Source organism: Chrysemys picta, chromosome 3 (assembly GCF_011386835.1).
Source record: "Chrysemys picta bellii isolate R12L10 chromosome 3, ASM1138683v2, whole genome shotgun sequence".
NCBI classification, from domain to species: domain Eukaryota; kingdom Metazoa; phylum Chordata; order Testudines; family Emydidae; genus Chrysemys; species Chrysemys picta.
In genome coordinates this window covers 48,629,534-48,654,091 of record NC_088793.1, presented here as the reverse complement: position 1 = coordinate 48,654,091, position 24,558 = coordinate 48,629,534, and the positions used below count along the sequence as shown (strand labels likewise).

The 24,558-nt window shown below is 43.7% G+C and overlaps 1 protein-coding gene across 1 annotated transcript in view; it reads right to left on the bottom strand.

Moving 5' to 3' along the window:
- The window catches only part of HCRTR2 (hypocretin receptor 2), a 67,043-nt gene that overhangs the window by 5,671 nt on the left and 36,814 nt on the right, over positions 1–24,558 (bottom strand). Inside the window, exons 4-7 of the mRNA XM_008163760.4 lie at positions 18,352–18,467; positions 10,708–10,928; positions 8,835–8,956; positions 4,156–4,356 (exon numbers count right to left, since the gene is read on the bottom strand). Of these exons, the coding sequence (XP_008161982.2) occupies positions 4,156–4,356; positions 8,835–8,956; positions 10,708–10,928; positions 18,352–18,467 (660 nt within the window). The remainder of the gene's footprint in view (positions 1–4,155; positions 4,357–8,834; positions 8,957–10,707; positions 10,929–18,351; positions 18,468–24,558) is intronic.

The window sequence follows — 24,558 nt, the reverse complement described above, 5'->3', positions numbered from 1 at the left end:
GACAACCGACCGGCTCGAGGGGACCCACGGGACCTGAGCTTCTATTACTGCGGCCGAAGAGGCCACGTTCGGGCCCAGTGCCCCAAGCTCAAGGACAGACTGAGCAGACCGAACCCGCACCGGGTTAACTTGGTAGAGGCCCAGACGGACGAGGGGCAGGCTTCCCACGCAAGAGGGGCTGGCAGCTTATCAACTGCTCAAGAGAGAGAAGGGCCCCCGGCCAGCTTCTCTGGGGGGCCAGATGCTCCGGATTCAAAGTTCTCCGTTTACAGGGTTGGCGCGGGGCTGTCCCTGCGGAGCGAGTGCCAAGTTCCCCTGGAGGTGGATGGGAAGAAAGTTTATGGATACTGGGACACGGGCGCAGAGGTGACACTGGCCCGGCCCGAGGTGGTGGCCCCAGATCGGGTGGTGCCCAACACCTTCCTGACCCTGACCGGGGTGGGCGGGACCCCATTCAAGGTTCCCGTAGCGAGGGTACACCTGAAATGGGGGGCCAAGGAGGGCCCCAAGGACGTGGGAGTGCACCACCATTTGCCCACTGAGGTGTTGATGGGGGGGGACCTAGAGGACTGGCCAAGCAGCCCCCAGACCGCCTTAGTCGTGACCCGTAGCCAGAGCCGGCGAGGGGCACTATGCCCTGACCTTGGGAAGGATGTCCCACCGGAGGCACCGAACCCTTCCCGGGTGGGGAGGGAACACCCAAGGACAGGCCGCGGGGTGGCTGGGGCTTCCGACCCAGCCGACGAGAGGGAGCAGGTCCCCATCCCTTCCCCAGCCGCCGAGTTCCAGGCCGAGTTGCAGAAGGACCCCTCCCTGCGGAAGCTAAGGGGCCTGGCTGACCTCAGTGTGGTACAGACCATGAGGAGAGGATGCAAGGAGAGGTTCCTGTGGGAGAAGGGGTTCCTGTACCGAGAGTGGGCTCCCCCGGGGGAAGTGGAGTCGTGGGGGATCAGGAGGCAGCTGGTGGTTCCCCAGAAGTTTCGCCACAAGCTACTGTACCTGGCCCATGACATCCCTCTCGCAGGGCACCAGGGGATCCGGCGCACCAGGCAGAGGCTGCTACAGAACTTTTACTGGCCCGGGGTCTTCACCAACGTCCGGCAGTACTGCCGATCCTGTGACCCCTGCCAGAGGGTGGGGAAGGCCCGGGACAAGGGGAAGGCAGCATTGAGACCTTTGCCCATCATAGAGGAGCCTTTCCAGAAGGTGGCCATGGACATAGTGGGACCTCTCAGCAAGACGACCCGGTCTGGGAAGAAATACATCCTGGTGGTGGTAGATTTCGCCACCCGCTACCCCGAGGCAGTGCCCTTATCGTCCATTGAAGCAGACACTGTGGCGGATGCGCTGCTGACCATTTTCAGCCGAGTGGGGCTCCCCAAGGAAGTCTTGACGGACCAAGGGTCCAACTTCATGTCGGCCCTACTCCGGTGCTTGTGGGAGAGATGTGGGGTCCGGCACAACTGGGCCTCAGCATATCACCCCCAATCCAACGGGCTGGTGGAGAGGTTCAATGGGACGCTAAAAATGATGCTGAAAACATTTATGAATCAGCACCCGCAGGACTGGGACAAGTACTTACCTCACCTGCTGTTTGCGTACAGGGAGGTACCCCAGGAGTCTACCGGGTTTTCGCCTTTCGAACTGCTATATGGAAGGCGGGTAAGGGGGCCCCTGGACCTGATGAGAGACGAATGGGAGGGGAAGGCCACTCCTGACGGAGAGTCGGTGGTGGAGTATGTCCTGACCTTCCGGGAACGACTTGCCGAGCTCATGGGCCTGGCCAGGGGGAATCTGGCCAGAGCCCAGAGGAAGCAGAAGGTCTGGTATGACCGCACAGCACGGGCCCGCGCCTTCGCCACTGGGGATCAGGTGATGGTCCTCATCCCCGTGAGGAAAAACAAACTCCAGGCCGCCTGGGAAGGGCCCTTCAAGGTTGTCAAGCAACTAAACGAGGTAAACTATGTGGTGGAGCTGTCGAACCGGGCACACCACCACCGGGTGTACCATGTGAATATGATGAAGCCATATTATGACAGGGGGAATATGGTGCTGGCCGTGTGTGGACAGTGGGAGGGGCAGGGAGATGACCCTTTGGTAGATCTATTCCCTGGGACAAGAGTTGGCTTCCCCCTGGAAGCAATTCCCCTCTCTGATCGGCTAACCCCTGCCCAGCGAGCTGAGATCGGAGGGGTGCTGCATCTGTACCAACAGCTGTTTTCCAACCAGCCTGGACGCACTAATCTGACTGTCCACCGGGTGCAGACAGGATCGCACCCGCCTATAAAATGCTCCCCCTTCCGAGCCACAGGGAAAACTGCTCAGGACCTGGAAAGAGAGGTCAATGACATGCTGGCTTTGGGGGTGATCCAGCCGTCTTCCAGCCCTTGGGCCTCGCCGGTGGTGCTGGTCCCCAAAAAGGACGGGTCGATCCGGTTCTGTGTGGACTATCGGAAGCTCAATGCCATCACTGTAGCCGATGCCTACCCCATGCCCAGGCCGGACGAGCTCCTAGACAAGCTGGGAGGTGCTCGGTACCTTACCACCATGGATCTTACAAAGGGCTATTGGCAAGTGCCGCTGGATGCAGATGCCAGGCTGAAATCGGCCTTTGTCACCCCTCTGGGGCTCTATGAGTTCCTGACCCTGCCCTTCGGCCTCAAGGGAGCGCCGGCCACCTTCCAGCGCCTGGTGGATCAGCTACTGAGGGGGATGGAGAGTTTTGCCGTGGCGTATATCGATGACATCTGTGTCTTTAGCCAGACCTGGGAGGACCACATATCCCAGGTTAGACAAGTGCTGGACCGACTCCAGAAGGCTGGGCTGACCGTAAAACCGGAGAAGTGCAAGGTGGGGATGGCTGAGGTATCCTACCTAGGCCACCGGGTGGGAAGCGGCTGCCTAAAGCCGGAACCAGCCAAAGTGGAGGTGATCAGAGACTGGCCCGCTCCTCAAACCAAAAAGCAGGTCCAAGCCTTTATTGGGATGGCAGGGTACTATCGGAGGTTCGTGCCCCACTTTAGCGCCATAGCCGCCCCCATCACTGAGCTGTGCAAGAAGGGGAAGCCAGACAAAGTGGTCTGGACCGAGGAGTGCCAGGAGGCTCTCCGGGCGCTGAAGGAGGCTCTGGTCAGTGGCCCAGTTCTGGCAAACCCAGACTTTGACAAGCCCTTTATGGTGTTCACCGACGCCTCAGACACAGGACTGGGGGCGGTGTTAATGCAGGAGGATGAAAAGGGGGAGAGACACCCCATCGTGTACCTGAGCAAGAAGTTGCTACCCCGGGAGCAGAACTACGCGGCCATCGAGAAGGAATGCCTGGCCATGGTGTGGGCCCTCAAGAAACTAGAGCCATATCTCTTTGGGCGTCACTTCACCGTGCACACCGACCACTCTCCCCTGACCTGGCTGCACCAGATGAAAGGAGCCAACGCCAAGCTCCTGAGATGGAGCCTGCTCCTGCAGGATTATGACATGGACGTGGTCCATGTGAAGGGACGTGACAACCTGATAGCGGACGCATTGTCCCGGAGAGGGAGCCCTGAACTTCCCCAGGTCACTGGTCAGAGTGACCCCGCTCAGTTCAGTCTCAAAGGGGGGAGAGATGTGACGGAGCAGGGAGCAGGGCAGATTGATGTGACGGAGCAGGGAGCAGGGCAGATTTGACCTGGGAATGTTGCAGGGGGGTTGCAGTGGGGATGTGGGACTTCCCTTGAAGGAAGCTACCTGAGCTGTAACCTGAGCCAGGAACGGGGGTGGGGAGAATTAACACCTTCTGCCCGGGAGACTGAACAAAGGAGAGGAGCAGCGGGAGGGGCTGAGAGTTTAGTTTCGGTTGGGGCTGGGTGGTGCAACGCAGGGAACCCCAAGCTGGGGTCCAAGCTCCCTGAACCTCCCAGAGGGACCTAATTGAGGGGGTCTGGTCGTACCTACACGCTCTGCTTGAGACTGTGTTCCTGTCCTTAAATAAACCTTCTGCTTTACTGGCTGGTTGAGAGTCGCAGTGAATCTCGGGAAGAGGGGTGCAGGGCTCTGACTCCCCCACACTCCGCAACAACTGGTTAAAAGACTGTTCGATGTAAGATCAAATTTTAATTTACAAAGGCATCAAAAGACAGGGACAAGTATACTACCAGTTCTGAATAGGTCCAGTACCATTTGCTGGGAGTGTGCTCATGTTGGTCAGCACAACATGTTCTGAAAGTTTTGAAACATTATCAAAATTGCTGATCTGGGTGGTCAAGGATTTCCGACTTTCAGTGCTTGCACGGCCCCTGGTGAGTCGTTCATCCTGGTGATGGTGAATGTCAAGCCAGCAGCAAGAAAATGCTGCTTTAAATTCTTCTCTAAATTTTCCTGTCAATAGAAAAAGAATGCATGAAAACATTATTATACAAGCCATGTTACAATAAAGCTAGCATATGGAAGAGACATGGTTAGCTAGTGCCAAAGTGAATCCAAAATAATCAAGTACTCTTCTAACATGACAAAAGCAGGAAAGAACAGTTTTAGTGATTCAGGACAAGGCAACAAAATTCCACCTTTTAATAAGGATTTATAGTAGGTGCAGCAGGAATACTAAACTAATTTTTACAAGGCAGACTAGAATGGCTCTTAAGGCAATGTTCCAGTTTGTTTGCTGAGTAAATAAAACACATGAAAACAAATAATTGAGTAGGTTGATTGGGCTATTACTTGATGTGTGAAATACGAGGACACAACTAATTTTTGTTTTACCTTGCACATTTTATAAAGAAAACCAGATGTAAAAAGATAAAGAAATATCTGATCATCTGTATATTACAGTGATCATTTAAAGAAGCTCCTATTCTCTCCATTTTCAGGACCTTTGAAATAATTGGGGGCACATTGAAATTGTTACTACAATGAATTTCACTACAAGAAAGATGGTCTATATTTAAAGAACAGGGCTGGAAGTCAGGAGTCCTAGGTTCTATTCCCCATTCTGCCAGATTTCCTTGGACAAATTATTCACACCTCAGATTCACATCTCCCACCAGTTTCACAGTTGCTTCAATGGGGACTTGATTTACACCCATGTAAAATGAGATCAGAATCACACTCTTAATCTCTCTGTGTCTCAGTTTTCTCATCTGTAAAAAGGGGATATTAAAACTTACTTTCCTAACAGGCTAAATAAATGAATGCTTGTGCTCAGATACCAAAGAGATGGCACAGTATAAGTAAACACCTGGTGAAACAGAACTGAGATGCTTGGTATGAAGCCATTTGGATAGCATAAGAGCTCCCAGACTTCCATGTAAAAACTTTAATTTAAACCCCAAACGCATTCAGAAAAGTCTGGCTAACTCTTGTATACCTTTTTTTTTTTTTTTTTGATGTGGTCTCTGTGTTAATAAGTTTAAGCTAGGAGAAGAAACAGATGTTTTGGAATAAGAGTGTCCCACATCCAAATACCCTGAATGTTAGTGTTCTAAGCCTCTAGATCCAAATTTTGAGGCTTGAACCCATAACTGATGTTGTGTTAATTTAGATTGAATAAATGGCCCTAAGAGATAAGGTGTTACCATGACCCTGAAACTGTCCAACATTAAAAGGTTTAAAACAAAGCTTGGGATTTGGTATATAGAGACCACAGCCTCCTCAGTGCCAGGACAAAGATGCCTTTAAAATGTTTTAAATCTTTTATATAAAAGATGCAGAGGAAAACAAATTAAATCATTTGAAATGTGAAGTCTTAAGTAAGGGTTTCATTTTAACAGCATCTCTTATTCCCTTTCCTTTTGGCTGTAATGAGTTTTAGAAGGAAAACTGCTTGTTTGACTGTTTTTGAGATGGTAATAGAGATGGTAATGATTGTCCTTTCAGGAAAAAGAGAAGAGCTTAGTAGAGATGGGCTAGAGCTATTGCTGCTGCTGTTAAAGTCTGATTCTGTTTCCTAAAAGATAAAACAACACACACACACACCCCTCATTGCTGGGAAACTGCTTGCAACCTCACTGCAGGCACAGCATAGTCTTATTAACCACTCCAAGACCTGGCAAATGTTTACCAGCATTGAGCTGTTTAGGGCATTGCTTTTAGGTGCTTTTCTGGTCACAGTTACAGCATTGTTGCAGAAAAGACAGTTCTGGCTGGTAAGCCAGACTCTTATTAGACAGAAAGAATAAGGGAATGGATAGGAAAGAAAAATAAGGTAGGGAAGGAAAAGGACAAGTTGGGGTGTGGTATGGGGGAAGTCTCGCATCCCGGGTGGTGTTTGGGATTTAGCCAAAGCCATTGGAGATGTCATTTGGGTCCCTCTCTCTGGCCTGATCCACCTCAGGATTAGGTCCCAAGAGATGGTGGGGGGTGGCAGCATGGTGGTGAAGCTCATTCCCTCCCCTTCTCTCGTTTTTCTGTCAGCAAGCATTCACATTCCCTGCTTTTGGTCAGCCAGCATTGACTTTCTCTCATTTTCTTCTTTGGAGGCAATTCGGCAGCAATTCGGCGGCAGGTTCTTCCCTCTGAGAGGGACCGAGGGACCTGCCGCCAAATTGCCACTGAAGACCCCGATGTGCCGCCCCTTTCCCTTCCCCTTGGCCGTCCCTAGCACCTGCTTGCTGAGCTGGTGCCTGGAGCTGGCCCTGCCCCAAGTGAGTAATGGATGGAATAGCCCATCCCTTCATTATTCTGTCCACCAATTAGGCCTAAACGCTAACAATTTTGGTTCACTGATTTCCAGTCCCACACTTCTCTAGTTTACCAGACATGATCTTAACACTGTTCTTGAATTATATCAGTCGGTCTTTTTCGTTTGTACTAATTCAGTCTGTCTCCCATTTGCACCTTTTCTCATTAACGGTTGTTGTTATAGGTTATTGTGACATTTTATGAACTTCCATTCCCTTTTCACAGTTGAGCTCACAATTAGGGTAAATTTGTAGGCCCAATTGTCACAACACTAGCCAGAAATCTTGGTTAACAGGCCATTGTTTGCTAGATATCGTTGAATTGACTGGAAATAACAAGAACAGCAAATCCTATTTTCATTAGATTTCCTGAACAGTTTTGCAGACCTTGGATACCCAGATGAGCATCCAAAGGTTTATCCAAAGCTTATCTGAACCACACCTCTAAACTTCATTCATCACTAGCTGTGACCAAACCTGCAACAAACCAAACTAAATGGTAAGAGGGCTGAATAAATGTTTGGTGATTTTTTTTTTTAGGTGCTATATTTCTACTGAAAACAGTCTGATACAAATAATACAGAAAGATCAAAGGTAATAGAAGAGAGAATGGTAAATAAATGTCATTTAGGAATATTTTCAGACTATTTATACATTATTATATTTTTACAAAGGCACAGTATCATTACACAAACAAGCAGGTAGATATTAAAAATATAAAATTGTAATTTGTAATATTTTTCTACTGCTTCATTTATCTTTAGAAAATAGCTCTTTTACCACAGACTCAAAAATCCCCAGCAGTAAAACAATAAAAACACATAGGTTTTTTTTTTTTCATCTAGGTAGAGAATCTTCTGAGATTCAGCAACTTCCCCTTCTTTATCTCCCTCACCCAAGGCCATGACTTGCAGGGGGATTCCTGCCATTTGAGGCCTGGAAAGGATTAACTGAAAGTAACAGATAATTTCCTCCTTAATTGTGCGGTCCTCACAATACTTGTAGTCCTTACTCAGAGCCAGATTCTGCCACCCTTAGGCACCCTCCTCTGCCCTGAACCCAGCCCCAAGCTCTCCCCCACCACTCTCTTGCTGCTTCCAGCCCCACACATTACTCACTGCTCTGCACCCTGACTCGCGCTCTCCTCCCTGCCCTCCTGATGCCCCTAGTCCTATGGTACTCCCCACACATTGCCCCACACCCACCTTTCAGCTCTCCTCTCTGCATGGGGTCACAGCTCTGCTCAAATTTGGCCCCACTGCCCTGACAGGGAGTGGCATTGTGATGCAGTGCATGGGGTTGCAACACCACTCAAATTTGGCGTGATTGCCTCCCATCATATGGGGGAAGCTGGGTCAAATTACCAGCTCCAAACAGGCACCAAAGGAGGGCTAGGCCCCTGACTCCATCCCTCATCATTGCACCCCAAAATCTACACTTCAAACTAGTGGGTTAAATTCCAGCTTGAGGAGACATACTCACCTTAGCTCTGTTCAAGCTAGCCTGCTAAAAATAGCACGAGCATGTTAAAAATAGCATGAGCAGCAGGACGGGACAGCCACCCTGTATATGTGCCTAGAGTCTTGGATGGGTACATTCTCGGGCCGGCAATTCCTTCCCATTGCTCCCACTACTGTGGCTATGCTCCATTTTTAGCTTGCTAGTTCGATTAGAGCTAGTGCAGGTATGTCTCCTCGAGCTGGGATGACACCTTCAGCTTGAAATGTAGACCTACCCTGTGTTTTGAGCATTGGCCTACTAAACCCAGGGTTGTGAGTTCAATCCTTGAGGGGGCTATTTAGGGATCTGGGGCAAAAAAACCTGTCAGGGATAGTACTTGGTCCTGCTAGTAAAGGCAGGGGACTGGACTCGATGACCTTTCAAGGTCCCTTCCAGTTCTATGAGATAGGTATATCTCCATATATATATATATATATATATATATAAATGAACACTCCCGATAAAATTAATGGGGATACTTGAGAAGGCAAAGTGCTACTCAAGAAGTGTAGGAGATTGGGAGGATAGAGGGACTGTTATCAGGACCTGCACCTAGAGCCCAGTGATTCAGTAGTGCTGCTGCTCAATTTTCAGGTCAGGCTTTAACCTAATTGGTTACTATGCATTACACTTTAACTACATATTTTTAATATGTAACACAGTGATCATCTGGAAACTCACCACTGAGAAAGTTATAAATGATAGGGTTCACTGCACTGTTGGCATACACAAGCCAGTGCGAGAATGTAAACCAGGCATACACAGTCTCTCTGTCATCAGCATAGTTAAACATCCCCAAAACCCTGCAAAATAAAGAGGAAAAAGCCAGTCTGAAAGACAGCGCATAAGACAGAATAAAAGTACAGCATTTATATTCAATCTGTGATATCACATAAAGCCCTGATTCAACACATCCAGCTTTCCCAAGAAAATACAAACCTCTTCCCACCCAACAACCAGCTTCCATGAGGGTTTTGCACAGCGCAGAAGCCACAAGCAGTTTTGTCTTTAATGCACACATGTCATCCAGCTAGATAACAAAAGGGCAATTTATATCATCCAAGGCAAGGGTGGGAAAAGGTGTCTTTAAGCCAATATGACAATCTCCCAATTCTGGATCCAGCCTCTCAATTCTGGGCCCAGCTCCTAGTGCAACGGGGCTGCTGTAGAGTTAGGGTGGCATTGACTGGCTGCCTATGGATTCTCTGCTGGCCCAAAATAGCTGGACTGCAGTGGCTCCAGCAGCATCCCCTCATGTCCTTGTGCAGGAGGCTGCTGCATTTAACCACTATGGATTATATAAGAAATGTCCATGTTAACTCTCTGATTACAAGCTTCCCTCCAATATATTGCAGTAGGACTATATGAATACACTGAAAATAGAGAAGTGGCACCATCCACATGGCATTTGCCAAAGGACTTTCAGGTAGACAGTGCTGTTGTAGCTGTGTTGATCCTAGGATATTATAGAGACAAGGTGGGTGAGGTAATATCTTTTATTGGATCAACTTCTTTTGGTGAGAGAGACAAGTTTTTGAGCTTCCACAGAGCTGAAGAAGAGCTCTGTGTAAGATCGAAAACTTGTCCCTTTCACCAACAGAGGTTGGTCCCATAAAAGATATTACTAATCCACCTTGTATGTCTATCTTTCATCAGGGCAATACAATCAGTTCTCTTTGGTTACATTTTACTTAATGTAATCCTGCCAAGACAGTGACACTATGCTCATCACCTTCGCAGCTATAAATGTTATTGGAGGTCAGACAGTATAATTTCTTCCCAGTTTGTCACTCTGTGTGTGTATGTGAGTGTGAGTGAGTGAGAGAGAGAGAGAGATAGAACACAGAGTGTTTACTGAATATACTGTTTGACAGACATAATCACACATATAATTCGTTGATTTGTCTGTTATTTACTGATTCATTGATTACTCTGATATCAATATAATAAGTCTTCATAAAAATTCTCTTTTGACTTTTATTATATTCTAGGAGCATCGTCCAAGCTTGGAAGAATTGAAACACTTTATATTTTTGCGTTTGTTAAACAATAAAAGCTTGCTTGCTTCCCCGATTTTGGTAAATTTCTGCATAGTTATATACAGAGCAGTTATTAATATGTAAAACACCAGAACACAATCCTTTGGGCTTAATTCTGCTACACATGCTCACACTGAGTCATGCCATACACCAGGGCAGTCCCACTGAATACTAACCCACCTAGTGTTCTCCATCAGATACTGCACTCCTGGAGTCTATTCACGCAAAAATATGTTTGAATGTGTAGGTCAATGAGATTTCTTGGATGAGTAAGTAACCGCCAACATGAATATGGGTTTTACAATCTGGCCCCAAATTTCTGCCCTGATAATTGTTTAGCTAACAATTTGCTTACAGCTGCACACTGAGCTTCAGTTTCTCTATTGTAAAATATGTCGGTATCTATTTCAAAACTAAAAACAACAAAAAAAGAATATAGCAAACCATGTCATAGAGAAATGCTTTTAGACAGAAAACTTTCCCCAAACTCTTTACTGCTTGTGGACAAACTTTACCTTTTTAAGACATTGAGGATACTAATTGGTAGATAGCAAAGTGCAAAAACCAAGAGAACCACCATTAGCATACGTGCTGTTTTCCTCCTGGCTCGAATCTGTTTTATTTCAGCTGCTACCCCACCAATCCTTGACTTGGTTGATTGTCCCAGCCCCCGGGCCTGTGCTAAAGAGGGCAGAGGCTTCCATTTTCTTTGAACTACTGAGGAAGTTCCTGGGATCTAAAAGAGTAAATAGTCAATGGAATCTTTGTTAATGCTGTTTAAGGGAAATTCATCACCATGTAAAAAGAAGCATTGTAGGGAGTTAATACAAAAAAAGATAGACAGGCTGAAATAAAGCCCATAATAACACAGTACAGTTTAGTAACTTGTCAAACACTTTAATCCAACACTGCTGTTCATTTAAGAGAAACAGGTTTTAAAAGGTATTACTAAGTCATGGCTGGGATTGTCTGTATAAGTATAGAACTATGCACATAACTGTGTGCATACAGGGCTTTATATGCTCATAGCATTTTCAAAGATGTGTCCTAAGTGTCCATAAGGCAGCTGTGCTCTCTCTATTTATTGGGGGGCGTGAACTTATTTTTTCTGCATTGTGGTCATTGCCCAGAGTATTCCTTACAGAGATTTGCAAATGGTGTGTGTGTGTTGGGGGCAGTGGGGGAATCATAACAGGATGTATGACAAGTTAGGCTATCCCACGACATGTCTAAATGGGTAGGTGCTGGCCCACCATTGCTCTCTGGAGATTGGCAAGCACAGAGAGCCTGCTGGTGGAGAAGCTGCTCATGGAGGAAGGAGGGCCAGTGGTAGAAAACCCAGACAGTGTGGTGAAAAAAGGACATTTTAGCTAAGAACGGGTTACAGAATAAAGGAAAGGGGCACCAGGTTAAAGGCTTCTCAGTGAGTATAAAGGTGATCTGTGGGGCAAGAGATGCTCATTTTGGCCTCCTCAGCTTTCTGACTGATGCCTTGATGGGACTTACTGAAAGTACATCTGTTGGGCACCTCGTCATGTACAGACACCCCATGGAGACTGAATGGGAGAACTTGGCTCTCTCACTTCCTGTGGTGGGTGGGGTTGGAACAGATTGCATTTCCTTAGTCAGAGCAGCTAGCCGGGGGTCCGTGGTCCCAACACCAATGCAGACATGGACTCACTGAATCCCTCAGGAGTGGGTGCTGTGCCAGGTGGAGCTTGGACATCTAACTTCTGAGTAAGCAGCTGACTAACTGCAAAGAGCTCTTGCAGAGACACAGCTACACTGGTCAGGGCCTCTGTCACAGTACACTGGGTCAACTCTCCACTGCTGCCTAGCACTCACGTGGGCCCAGTTCGCTATTTCCCCAGTTCTCCTTCAGACCAGGCAGCCCACATGTCTCATTGCTTTAATTTCCTGCAGCAGGGCATCAGAAACTCCTCAGCATTTGTTAATGTCTCCTGTGAAGGAGGTGTTGGTCCCTGCCTAGAAGAAGAATTGCTCCGAAAGTATTAAAAATCCATGAGGCGGACTCCAAAAATCATAAAACTGGGCTGATCATGAGATTAAAAAAATCTTTGTTTGTGTCAGCCTTCTCCTTTCTGAGACAAAGACAAAGCTAGTCCCCCCCCCCACCCCAATTTGTGTGTCATCCTTCTGGGTTGAAAACACACACAAAGCATGGCTACTCTCCAGCTTCCAGCTGCTCAGCCTTCTCCCATTCTTCCTCTCTGCTTCCCCACAGTGTCCTTTCCAACACCTGCTTCCTTACTTCTCACTCTTTCCTTTATAGCCTCCCGCCCCTCACATTCTCCCTCTCCAATCCCCCCACAACTAAAAACTTTGACTGTCCTGTTCGCAGGAGACAGGCTTTGGTTTTGTTTTTAGTAAGTATACATGCTGTGGGAGACCATACAAGGGAACTGAGGCCAGGGTGAAAAGCAGGCGTTTTTACATTTATCTCTAAAGCAGGGACTGTTTTCTCCCCATCTCCTTCACCGCCCCTCCCAGGAGGTTTTATGCTGGCCCTCTGAGCTGCAGGTGAACTTCATTCACAGAGAATTCATGAGCACATATATAATGAAAATCTCAAACTGTGCAGGAACAATTGTTTCTATCTTCAATATTTTGCCACTGTTTATATCTCCATTTTAAACCTGCTTAAAGCACTGGTCACTAGGAAAGTTTCAACTAATTCTGTAAAGTTCAGCAAGAGAGTTTCTGGGTTTATTTCCCCCAACTAGTTAAGTTGTCATGTACCAAAAGGCTTTTTTTTTTCACCCTCACATAATTCAAACATGTAAAAGGATTTTGCTTCAACTTCCCCAAAATACTCCAGGGGTGAGACCACAAAAGCTTATGCTCTAATAAATTTGTTAGTCTCTAAGGTGCCACAAGTACTCCTGTTCTTCTTTTTGCGGATACAGACTAACACGGCTGCTACTCTGAAATGCTTCAAATTGGCACCCGACCTTACTCTGGAAAATTTCCCTGTGTAGACAAGCTCTTAATTTAGGATTTATTTATTTTTTTAAACTTGATTCAAGTTCGCTGTAATCTTCCAGTGAAGATCCATAATGACAAACAGGAAACCAGTGAAGCTGGTTGTAGGGAACTGTGGGACATATGATAATATTTAGTATATTACAGGTGTTTTTATAAACACAAGAAATAAAATCTGAACTCTGACATCACACCACTGAGGATTCACAGCCTTTTGGCCAAGATCCACAGTCTTGTCAATTTAGTATCCGAAATCAGTATGTCCTATTTACGGAGACTTATCCTACTCTAATGGCAGAATTGACTCTGATTTATTGTACTGGATCTTTTCCATCTCACTGCAGAGAAACTACACAGAGAGATGCTACACAAAAACCTGAATTTGGGCTTTGGGAAGTATTTTGATGTTCTGTTCTTCTAATTCCAAAACTGAAGCTTTTCCTTCTACTTCAATCTTATCTTGCTTTCTGAGTTATCATATTAATAGCAAGAACTGATCAGAAAACAAACAAAAAAAACCCCAAATATGTTGGCAATTTCCTCTCCTCTTGATTTTATTAAAATTTCATTTCAACAAATTTTTTCTGACAAGCTTTATTGATATTTGCATCCAATTTGGATACAAAGAAATGGAATCTTGCCTCAAGACTTTGTATCGCTTGTTTCTAATGAAACATGAGACATGATTGATGAGTCCGTGGTTAGAGATGACCAATCTGCTTTTCAAATGCTTCTAATAGCAAGAGGGGATCATAGATACAGATTGTGGTACAAAGTTGATCTCCTTGTACATCCTATAAAGCTGCCCGGTGTTCTAGGAGTTACTACTGAGAACTTACCTAAAGAAACCTGTTCCTGTTCTATGTCCACTTTGGAGATAAGCAAATAATTCATAAGATGTTGCAGGCAAAAAATAAAATAAAATAAAATACATACTCACAGTTGGGTTGCTAAAGTACTATGGCCTGAAGAGAATAAAGCTAGGCTTACATATGTACTACTGATGCACATTTTAATCACATACATACCAGCACAACACACACTTTTCCCAATTATTACTATCCAATGAATTATAGGGACACATTTAGCTGAGACAATTTGCAGAACACAAATAAGCTTTACATCAGCATTTAGAATGGTCAGAACTGGCGCTAGAAGTTGTAAAACTGCTGTTTTCATCCCATGTATCAAGCTGGAAAGCCAAGCATCATAATCTTGCTTTTTAAACTTGGAAAATTTTTGTAAACAAAACCACAATGGGCCCAATAAATCTAAGCACATGTATGTGACTCTCTAATTATTGAATGTGTGTCAGCATGTCCAGCATAAAGCCATTCAGTCCTATGGAGATTGTTCAGCTCTTGCTTTATCTCTTCTCCATGATTCATAAAGGAACAAAATCCTTTTGAACAGGAGGGATGCCTGCCTATTAGTAATCAATGTAGGTTAATCTGAAAGCCAGGCCTCTGATGCTGTTGCCCTTTGTCTTCCATAAAGCTCCTAATTCTGAGATGATAAAACCATGTTTGCAAAGACTGGGAGCAAAGACATGATCGATAGCTTGGAGAGCAGACAGAGGGTAAAACACAATAGGAATGTCATGGGAGTCATGGAGGCTAACTTTTAACCACCCGAAGATTCACTTTAGAAACAGCCCTCATTTTAAAACAAACTGCTTCAAGAAGTTTTCTGTCAAGGCCTGGGAATGCCATGGCTGTTAGTACTTTGAATTTCATCATGTATGTCTAGCAAGATCACTGGTACATTGCAGTACTCAGAATATTTTAGATGGCATTCTGATAAACAGCATGATTCCTTACTTGGGGCTATTACCAAAGATTTAGAATAGGGCTGTCGATTAATCGCAGTTAACTCGCGTGATTAACTAAAAAAATTAATCACAATTAATCACAGCTTTAATTGCACTATTAAAACAATTGAAATTTATTAAATATTTTTGGATGTTTTGCTACATTTTCAAATATATTGATTTTAATTACAACACAGAATTCAAAGTGTAAAGTGCTCACTTTATATTATCATTTTTATTACAAATATTTGCACTGTAAAATGATAAATAAAAGAAATAGTATTTTTAATTCACCTTATACAAGTACTGTAGTGCAATCTCTTTATCATGAAAGTGCAACTTACAAATGTAGATTTTTTTTGTTACGTAACTACACTCAAAAACAAAACAATATTAAACTTTCGAGCCTACAAGTCCACTCTTGTTCAGCCAATTGCTATGACAAACAAGTTTGTTTACATTTATGGGATATATTACTGGCCGCTTCTTATTTATAATGTCACCTGACAGTGAGAACAGGTGTTCGCATAGCACTTTTGTAACCAGCATTGCAAGGTATTTACATGCCGGCTATGCTAAACATTCATATGACCCTTCATGCTTCGAATACCATTCCAAAGGACATGCTTCTATGCTGATGATGCTCGTTAAAAAAATAATGCATTAATTAAATTTGTGATTGAACTCCTCGGGGGGAGAATTGTATGTTTCCTTATCTGTTTTACCCGCATTCTGCCATATACTTAATGTTATAGCAGTCTTGGATGATGACCCAGCACGTTTTTCATTTTAAGAACACTTTCACTGCAGATTTGACAAAATGCAAAGAAGGTACCAATGTGAAATTTCTAAAGATAGCAAGAACACTTGACCCAAGGTTTAAAAATCTGAGAGGGATGCATGCTTTCAGAATTCTTAAGAGAGCAACACGCCGATGCAGAAACTACAGAACCCGAACAACAACAAAAAGAAAATCAATCTTCTGCTGGTGGCACCTGACTCAGATGATGAAAAAAGAACATCCGTCAGTCCGCACTGCTTTGGATCGTTATCAAGTAGAACCCGTTATCAGTATGGACGCATGTCCTCTGGAATGGTGATCGAAGCATGAAGGGACATATCAATCTTTAGCTCAGCTGGCACATAAATATCTTGTGACACCAGCTACAACACTGCCATGTGAACGCTTGTTCTCACTTTCAAGTGACATTGTAAACAAGAAGCAGAAAACATTATCTCCTGCAAATGTAAACAAACTTTTTTGTCTGAGTGATTGGCTGAACAAGAAGTAGGACTGACTGGACTTGTAGACTCTAAAGTTTTACATTGTTTTATTTTTGAATCCAGTTATTATTTTGTACGTAATTCTACATTTCTAGGTTCAACTTTCATGATAAAGAGATTGCACTACAGTAGTTGTATTAGGTGAATTGAAAAATACTATTTCTTTTGTTTTTTTACAGTGCAAATATTTGTAATAAAAAATAAATATAAAGTGAGCACTGCATACTTTGTATTCAGTGTTTTAACTGAAATCAATATATTTGAAAATGTACAAAACACCCAAAAATATTTAAATAAATGGTATTCTCTTATTGTTTAATTGCGCAATTAATCGTGATAAAGTTTTTTAATCGCTTGACAGCCCTAATTCAGAACAATGCATTTCAATTACACTAAAAATAGATTGTGGCACACCTACCTCACTTAGAAGGATCCCTGTTGTCTGCAAGCCAATTCAGTCATTAATAGATGTGAGTGGTGTTAATTTCCCTTCATATGACCCCTTGTACACTTTGACTACATCTACACTTGGAAAACTTACATCTGTAATTCTCCATCAGTAGTAGCAACAATACCTTAGTGATGCTTTCTTTTTGCTACATAATCAATTTTCAAATCAGGATCATCCTCACATGTGTTTTCAGTGTGGACAAGGTAAAGCATCTGAAAAATGTGTTAACCTGATTTAAACAACAGGGCCAACTAGTAAAAAAACATTTCTTTTGTTGATGGAGTCCACATGATTCACTCTTATTCTAAAGATTAAATACCCAAATACTTGAAAAAATATTTAAAAAGTTTTAGGATCTTAAATTATGAACATTGAACATGGCTAGACTTAAAACTACAGATAACACATTTGTAAACAGAAAGGTTAAAAAAACCAAAACCTAACAACATCTGAGTCCAGGATAATCCATGTACCAATGACATCACAAACCTCTGTGCTGTGCTTTTGTGATTTCATCAACCCTTGCAGGTAATATATGTCCTGGGAATATGTGAAAAAATTGATTTTTATACATTTTTTGTTTTGACATGGATACACTCGAAAATGTTAAGTCTACATGTGATAGATCCAGATGGAGCTGCATCTACTATGTCCCTGATCTGATATTATATCTGTAACAGGACATCCCATCTCCAGATCTCATCAGAAGTAATCACAGGAGGGAAATTATTCATGGTTAAGTGGTGATGTAAATGGTAGATTCCCACATGAAAGTCTGGAATATGGAGTCTCTCACCTCACACCCTACGTCTTCAAAATGCTCACTTTTATGGGGTAGCAGCAGGGGCTGGATAGGGATCTAGCAGGTCCTATGTAAAGCATTGCAGCAGCAGGCGAAGAAGCCTCTGCTAATCTGCACAGTGTACTCATGTGCTGAAAATGATGCTCCAACACAGTGTTAGATGAAAGTGTGAAAATGTTTCTGAAAATTTTCACACCATTATTCAGGTGATTTTGTTGCTGTTATTCTGTTTTCCAATCACTCCAATGCAAAATTTGAGAAAATGGCCACATTTGCAAACTTTAGATTTTTAAGGCAACCTTTTCTCAGACTGGGCCCATTATTGCTGGAAAATGGTGGCACATTTTTCAGCAACAAATACATGAGCTGTTACAAAAATTTCAGTTCAGTTTTGAGTTTGTAACAAAATGAGAAAAAATGGCGATTTTCATACACCTCTGCAGCTCAAGGAGATATAAAACATCTGTAAAATCAACCTCAGAGCTCAACAGCTATTCTCTCGCAATAGGAACCTTCAATCAGGACAACTGGGGATCCATCTTCTTCCCTTAATTGATCTTTTTGCTTCCTCTGTCCCCTAAATCCTCCATGTCCTAGATGGCTCCCCTAGAGTCGAGCACAAATAGTTTTTCATTCTGCTTGGCTGCCGTCATTAATAAATGAAATAGTCCACATCCTAGTCTTCCATAGTTTGTTGGGTACAAAAGGGTGTATTGATCAGGCCCTGAGTGGCATTATTGAATTTATGGAGAAAAAGGTTGTCTATTCAAATAGACAAACATAATAAGCCACATAAATCAATGACTTACCTGGCGGCACCATAGTTTTCGAAATATTTGTAAATAGGCCAACACCATAAGACACAGCGGTGCCACGTATGTCACCAGAAAAAAACAGGTGTGATACATTTTGGGGTAGACCTCACCTGGAAAGAGAATCAAAATAGAAAAAGAATGTACATACAAATATAGTTTAAAATTTACTTTAAGTCACATTATACCTGCAGATACTCAAGTGCAGGCCGCATTGATTATAATGGGAGATATAGACATGCATCTGATGGCAGAAATTAGTCCATTGCCTTTAGATTCATTCCATTCATATATTTTAAACAGGCTTTTGCTGCATAGTAATATGTCACATTGGTGTGTGAAGTGCTATGTCACATTCCTTTGTTACATGTGTGTTAATTTTTAATCAATACAGGACGCTATTATCTAAAGGGGGGAGGGATATTATCTAAGGGGGGAGGGATAGCTCAGTGGTTTGAGCATTGGCCTGCTAAACCCAGGGTTGTGAGTTCAATCCTTGCAGGGGCCACTTGGGGATCAGGGGCAAAATCAGTAGTTGGTCCTGCTCGTGAAGGCAGGGGGCTGGACTCGATGACCTTTCAAGGTCCCTTCCAGTTCTAGGAGATGGGATATCTCCATTAATTTATTTATTTATAAAAGGTGTTATCCAGGTATTCAAACTCTGTCTGTTACAATGCTCTGTCTGCACTGAATATTGTAATTTAATACATCATTGAGAGGAAGCATGGTCTAATGCTCGGGTGCTAGCCTGGGCCACTGGAGACCCATGCTCAAGTCCCTGCGCTGCCACAGACATCATGTGCGACTGTGGGATGTCACTTAGGGCTTATCTACACACCCTATGGGCGTGTGGTTTCTAAAGTGCACTAACATGTTGTGTATTAACTGGTCTGTGTAGCCCTTGATGGTACACACCAAAGGCTCCTTTGTGCTCTTTAACGTAGCATTTTTTCAAACAGCACCAGCAGGGTCTCCACAGACCCTGTTAATGCACTAACATGTTAGCATGCTTTAGAAATCACATCCCCCTTGAGTGCAATACTACACCACATAGTCTCTCTGCCACAGTTCTCCATCTGTAAAATGGGGATAACAGAATTTTCCTACCACACAGGCATGTTGTGAGGATAAATACATTCAAGACTGTAAGGTGTTCAGGTACTGAGATGGCGATGAGGGCATATAAGTACTTAAGGTAGACAGATAAAGATGTCTTTCTGCTCCTGAGATAAATTTATAAGATATACTCTGAATTGTGGCACTTAGGTGTTAAGTATATAATGGTGCCACTTTAGTGCTGCACACCCTTTCTGCACACCCTTTCTTGAGTATCCTTTATTACCAGCTGTCAAGTCTTGTAAGTGTACCCTGCATGTTTTGGTTTGTGGTGCTCACATCAATTATACCATCAACACCTTTTCTCTAGTAGTTTGAACATTTATTTTATTGTTAATGATAATTTGCACTTGTTTAGCTGCCATGATCTCAAAAATGCTTTACACATGATGAATTTAAATGAATTAAGCCTCACAATACTCCTGTGAGACAGGGAAATACCCTCATTCGCCTTTCACAGCTGGAGAAATTAAGTTTATGTGATTTATTGAGACCACAGGAGGTCAATGAGAAAGCTGAGAATAGATTCTTCCTACTCCCAAGGCATTGTCACCTGCCTCATCAGAGCTCTGCAGGCAGCAAGGTATCATCAGGAGTTTATGGCTTCCAATTTAGCAGTCTGAGTAAAATGGAAACATTAAAGCAGGCTAGCTAAATACAAAGCACTGATGGGTGAGGTTGGAGGAAGAAGCCAGCGTTCTCCTTTGAAGTTCAGCCACCTGCAAAGTGCTAGCGGCTGAACATCAAAGGAAACCTGTGTTACTCCTCCACCCAGGGCAATGTGCTTTGCAGAACTTTTACTTAAGAAGCTTGAATCTGTTTAGCTTCTCAAGCTAAAATAAAGCTTTCAAGCTGCCTAGTAATTATTGCAGCAGGCAGGAGGAGGGACTGGTCTGGGATGCTGGTCATTTATCAGATGGTTTAGTCCCTGCCACCATACTCAGACTGGTGCTGAATGGGAACATCCATCAGTGTTCTGAATAAAGATCAGTGGTGACATTTCAGCTGCCTAACTGAAAACACCGATCCTTCCCACACAAGCCAGGGGTGGGGAATGGCCAGGGGGAGAGAAAAGTCCTTATCTTAGATGGCCCACTACATGGGCTTTCAGACAGGAAGGCGGGATATACAGGTGTGGTGGTCCTCTCTCCAAGGAGAATGGGAAGATCACCATATCTAACCCCCTTTGCTGAAAAGAGGGGGGAAAACTCAAAAGCATTCATGGGGGTAGAATGAGGAGACGGTACTTGCCAATGTGCTTATCCCACACCTGAGATCCTTGATGACAGATGCAGAGTCTCACCCCACTCCACCTATCACTCAACTGGCGTGTGTGTGTGTGTGAGAGAGAGAAATGGAATGAAAGATTTTTGGATTTGAGGAATGAGAGATGGACAGCCTGTTGGATGGGAATGGAGGAAAGGTCTGAAAGGACAGGTTAGAACAAAAGTAGTGGGATAGAAATGGTGATGATCTAGCAGTGATATTACAGAGGACGTGGCTCAGCTCTCTGATTTATCAGCTTTTCATGGACTTTTGGTAAGTTTGCCCCACACATTATCATTTCTGGAATTATCAAACATATAGTCTTTAGTCAACAACTTTAACTCTGTGACACATAATTCTAGGGGTACCTGGTACTCCACTGCAGAATTTACTGCATGCATATTCAAATCTAAAGCAATGCGCCCTTGTTGTGTATTCATAATTGCAGCAGATCAGTGACAGAGGTGTGCCCTCAGCTGACATGGCCAAGTTGTGTGCATGCGTGTGTGTGTGTGTACACACACACACACACACACACACACACTTACACATATATAAACCTCTCTCTTCAATCCATATCAACATGTAACATTATTTTTCCTCCTCATTTTTGCATTTCAGGGTCCTTTGAAAACAAGCTGTGGATGCTGCTGGAACTTTTCTACTCCTCAGATTCATTTTTGCCAATTTCATTTTGGACATCAGAATTCTAGCAAACTTCTTGATGCTGCCCCATGTAAAGCAATGTTTTACATTACAGTAGGCAGCCGCTGAGAAAGTTAATTTGAGAGGGCTTAGCCAGGGAACAAGCTTTACTGGACAATTCGCAGAATCAAAAAACAAAACCCCAAACCCTGCACCACAGCTGACAATAAGCATTTATTTTAAGTGTTAACTGCTAAACATTCAGATAAAACAGAATTTATAACTTATCTTTAATAGTGCCATCTAGTGACTTCCCATTTTGTTACAGTGTTCAGATTTGGAGGGCAGAATGCTGCCCTGTACTGTGAGTAACCTAGGAGGAAAAGGAACCCAAAGTCTTCCCTTCACCCATGCAGTGTCAGAGAGGATTCTCTCCATATGCTCTTGAGTGCTTGGAGGGGGGTTGGTTAGCTAACATTGGCTGCTAATCTTTTTATCAACAGCACCAAAAGAGTGTGGTTAGCTGATTTGGACACATGTTGGAGTCATTTTAATTTACATTTCTTTAACTGTGGGTCTTTATCATCACATTCATCATATGGTAACTATGGACTGTTATAAAATTCATGGTCAAAACAGGTTCCTTAAGTGACTCCACACAGTTCATAGGTGGGACTATTTTGCATTCCCAAATAAATTATTATTATTAGTCTGGGCTAGGCCTGAAAAATCCTCAGCCTAGAGTTGGCCGTGAATGTTCCTCTTTTTCTGGAGTGAAAGCCCGAAGCAATTAGAAAGAACTTGGATGTTGACAGAGGCTGAGCTACTGCGGCCCTTGCAGTTACTAGCAATACTCCAATAGGCACACACAGAGATCTATTAATAGAGGTTGCCACTCATTGTCCATTGTGAAGGAGTTCAAGCCATTGTGGGAAGGTGCTGACCAAAATAGAGTAGTGAGAGGATTATTATTTTATTGTATCTACTGTTTGCCAGTAGACTAATTAGCACTGAGATGACATCATCAAATTTCAGTGGTGTATGACTTCTGTTTGATGGAAGTGAATGTCCTACGGTTAGATGTATAATTTCATGGAAAAGACAGCAGTACAAACTAGCATTGTGTGATCTTTAGGTAGAATGAAAAAAGCTTCTGGTTTCAAAAAACTTCCAGGCATGTTTTATATTTTATACCCAGAAAAAAATACCTGTTTTGGAGATGAGGCACCTTTGACATCATTAACAGTACAATCGCATAAGAAATAAAGATAGCAACTTCCCCTCACCCCAAACCTGAAAACAACTATCAGAAATTATTCAGACACAAACCAAACCTTGTTCTATGCACAAATACCAGCCATTGTCAAGTCCCTTCCTACCTTTCTCCAAGCCTGCGAAATGTGGCAGGCTTTGGAACATACCACGAAGGTCAGCAGATTCTGGATATTTTGGACCAAAGGAGGGAGGTAATTACATACTATGAGGCCCTTTTTGGCGAATGCTCTCCAGGCAGCTCCCTATCATTTCTACTGAGGGGGCTGCAGCTCACGGGTCTCTGTGGATTACCTCTGCAGCGCAGCAGCCAGGCATGGGGTGAGAAGCAGTCTCTAGAGTAGGCTGCTCCCGAGCCATTTAGGGCCCTACAGATTAATATCACACTTTACATTTCTCTTAGAAACCAACAGGCTGCCAGTGCAGATCCTGGAACACAGAATTACGTGCTGCTGGCAAGATACCCTAGATAATTATTGAGCTGCTGCATTTTTTTTTATCATTTTCTATTTCTGGGTTGATTTAACGTGTAGATCTAAACTTGAAGAGCCAAAGTAATGGATTATGATAGTCAGGTCTGCAATTATAAGCAACAATTAGGATCTCCAGGGGAGATGAATATTTCCAAAAATGTCCTCAGATGGAGAAAGCTAGTAACAAATGACAAGCGTGCTCCCTCAGTTAAAAGTGCTGGTATCATTCATGCCACATCTGCTGACGTTTCCCTCCTCCTATGAAACTCACTGCAGTTTTATCTGGATTGAGCCAGCCAGCTCTCATCTCTGCCCCTCTGGCAAAGGAATTGAAGAGAAATGGCAGGGTTGGAAGAGATAGAGAACTGGAGTTGGTATCATCAACATACTGAAAACACCATGGCCCTCCAATGGCCCTGCATACACGAGAGAGGGGGACCATTGAATTAATTTTGATGGAATGAATGGGCCCAAAGAGTCAGAGGTGTTAACTTGACCCTGCCACTGTCCAACATTAAACAGTTTCAAACAAGGTGCAGGATTTGGTATACAGAGACCTCAGTCTGCTTAGTACCATGGCAAACATTAAATGTAAAGTGTTGAATAAGGCTTTTATTTTAGCAGTGCCCCTTGTTCCCTCTTCCCTTTAGCTGTAGAAAATGTTCATAAGGAACATGAAACACCTCCACCTCTATCTGAGAGTCTTTGGTGTTAAAGATGGTAACAACTGTCCTTGTGGGGGAAAGGGAAGAAGTTAGTTGAGATGCGCTGGAGCTGTCATTGCTGTTGTTGCTAAAATCCCATCCTGACTTGGCCAACTTATAACAGTATTGTGTTATTTAGGGCATTGATTCTAGGCATCTTTTTGGTCACAGGATTACAGCAGTGTTGCACAATATGCAGTCTTGGCCAACTAAACTACACACTTCCCAGCCAGAATGCAGAGAGGGGAAGGAAAGAGAAGAAATAAGGTGGGGAAGGAAATGGACACACAAGGGGGAAGGATGACAAAATCCTGCATTCCAGGTGGCGGTTGGGATTTAGCTGGAGCCAGTGGAGGTCATGATGTCATCTGGGTCTCTCTCTTTGGCCTGGTCTAGTTAGGACATTTTTCAGAATTAGGACAATAAAGGTTCAACTATGTTACATGGGTCCCAGGAGATGGTGGGGGTGGCAGCCAGAATGGTAAAGCTTGCTCTTCTAGTTTACTTGTCCTTCAGCCAATAGTTGCTATTAAACAGCTTGTTATTCATCCACCAAAGTCTTTTTTTTTAGGACTCCAAAGGGAGTGATGGGTAGAATAGCCCATCCCCATATTATTTTGTCCACCAGTTAGGCCTAATTTCCTACATTCCAACTTTGGTTTATTAACTATCAGTTCCACATTTGGCTTACACTGGCATGATTTTAATACACTCCCTGGGTTATATTA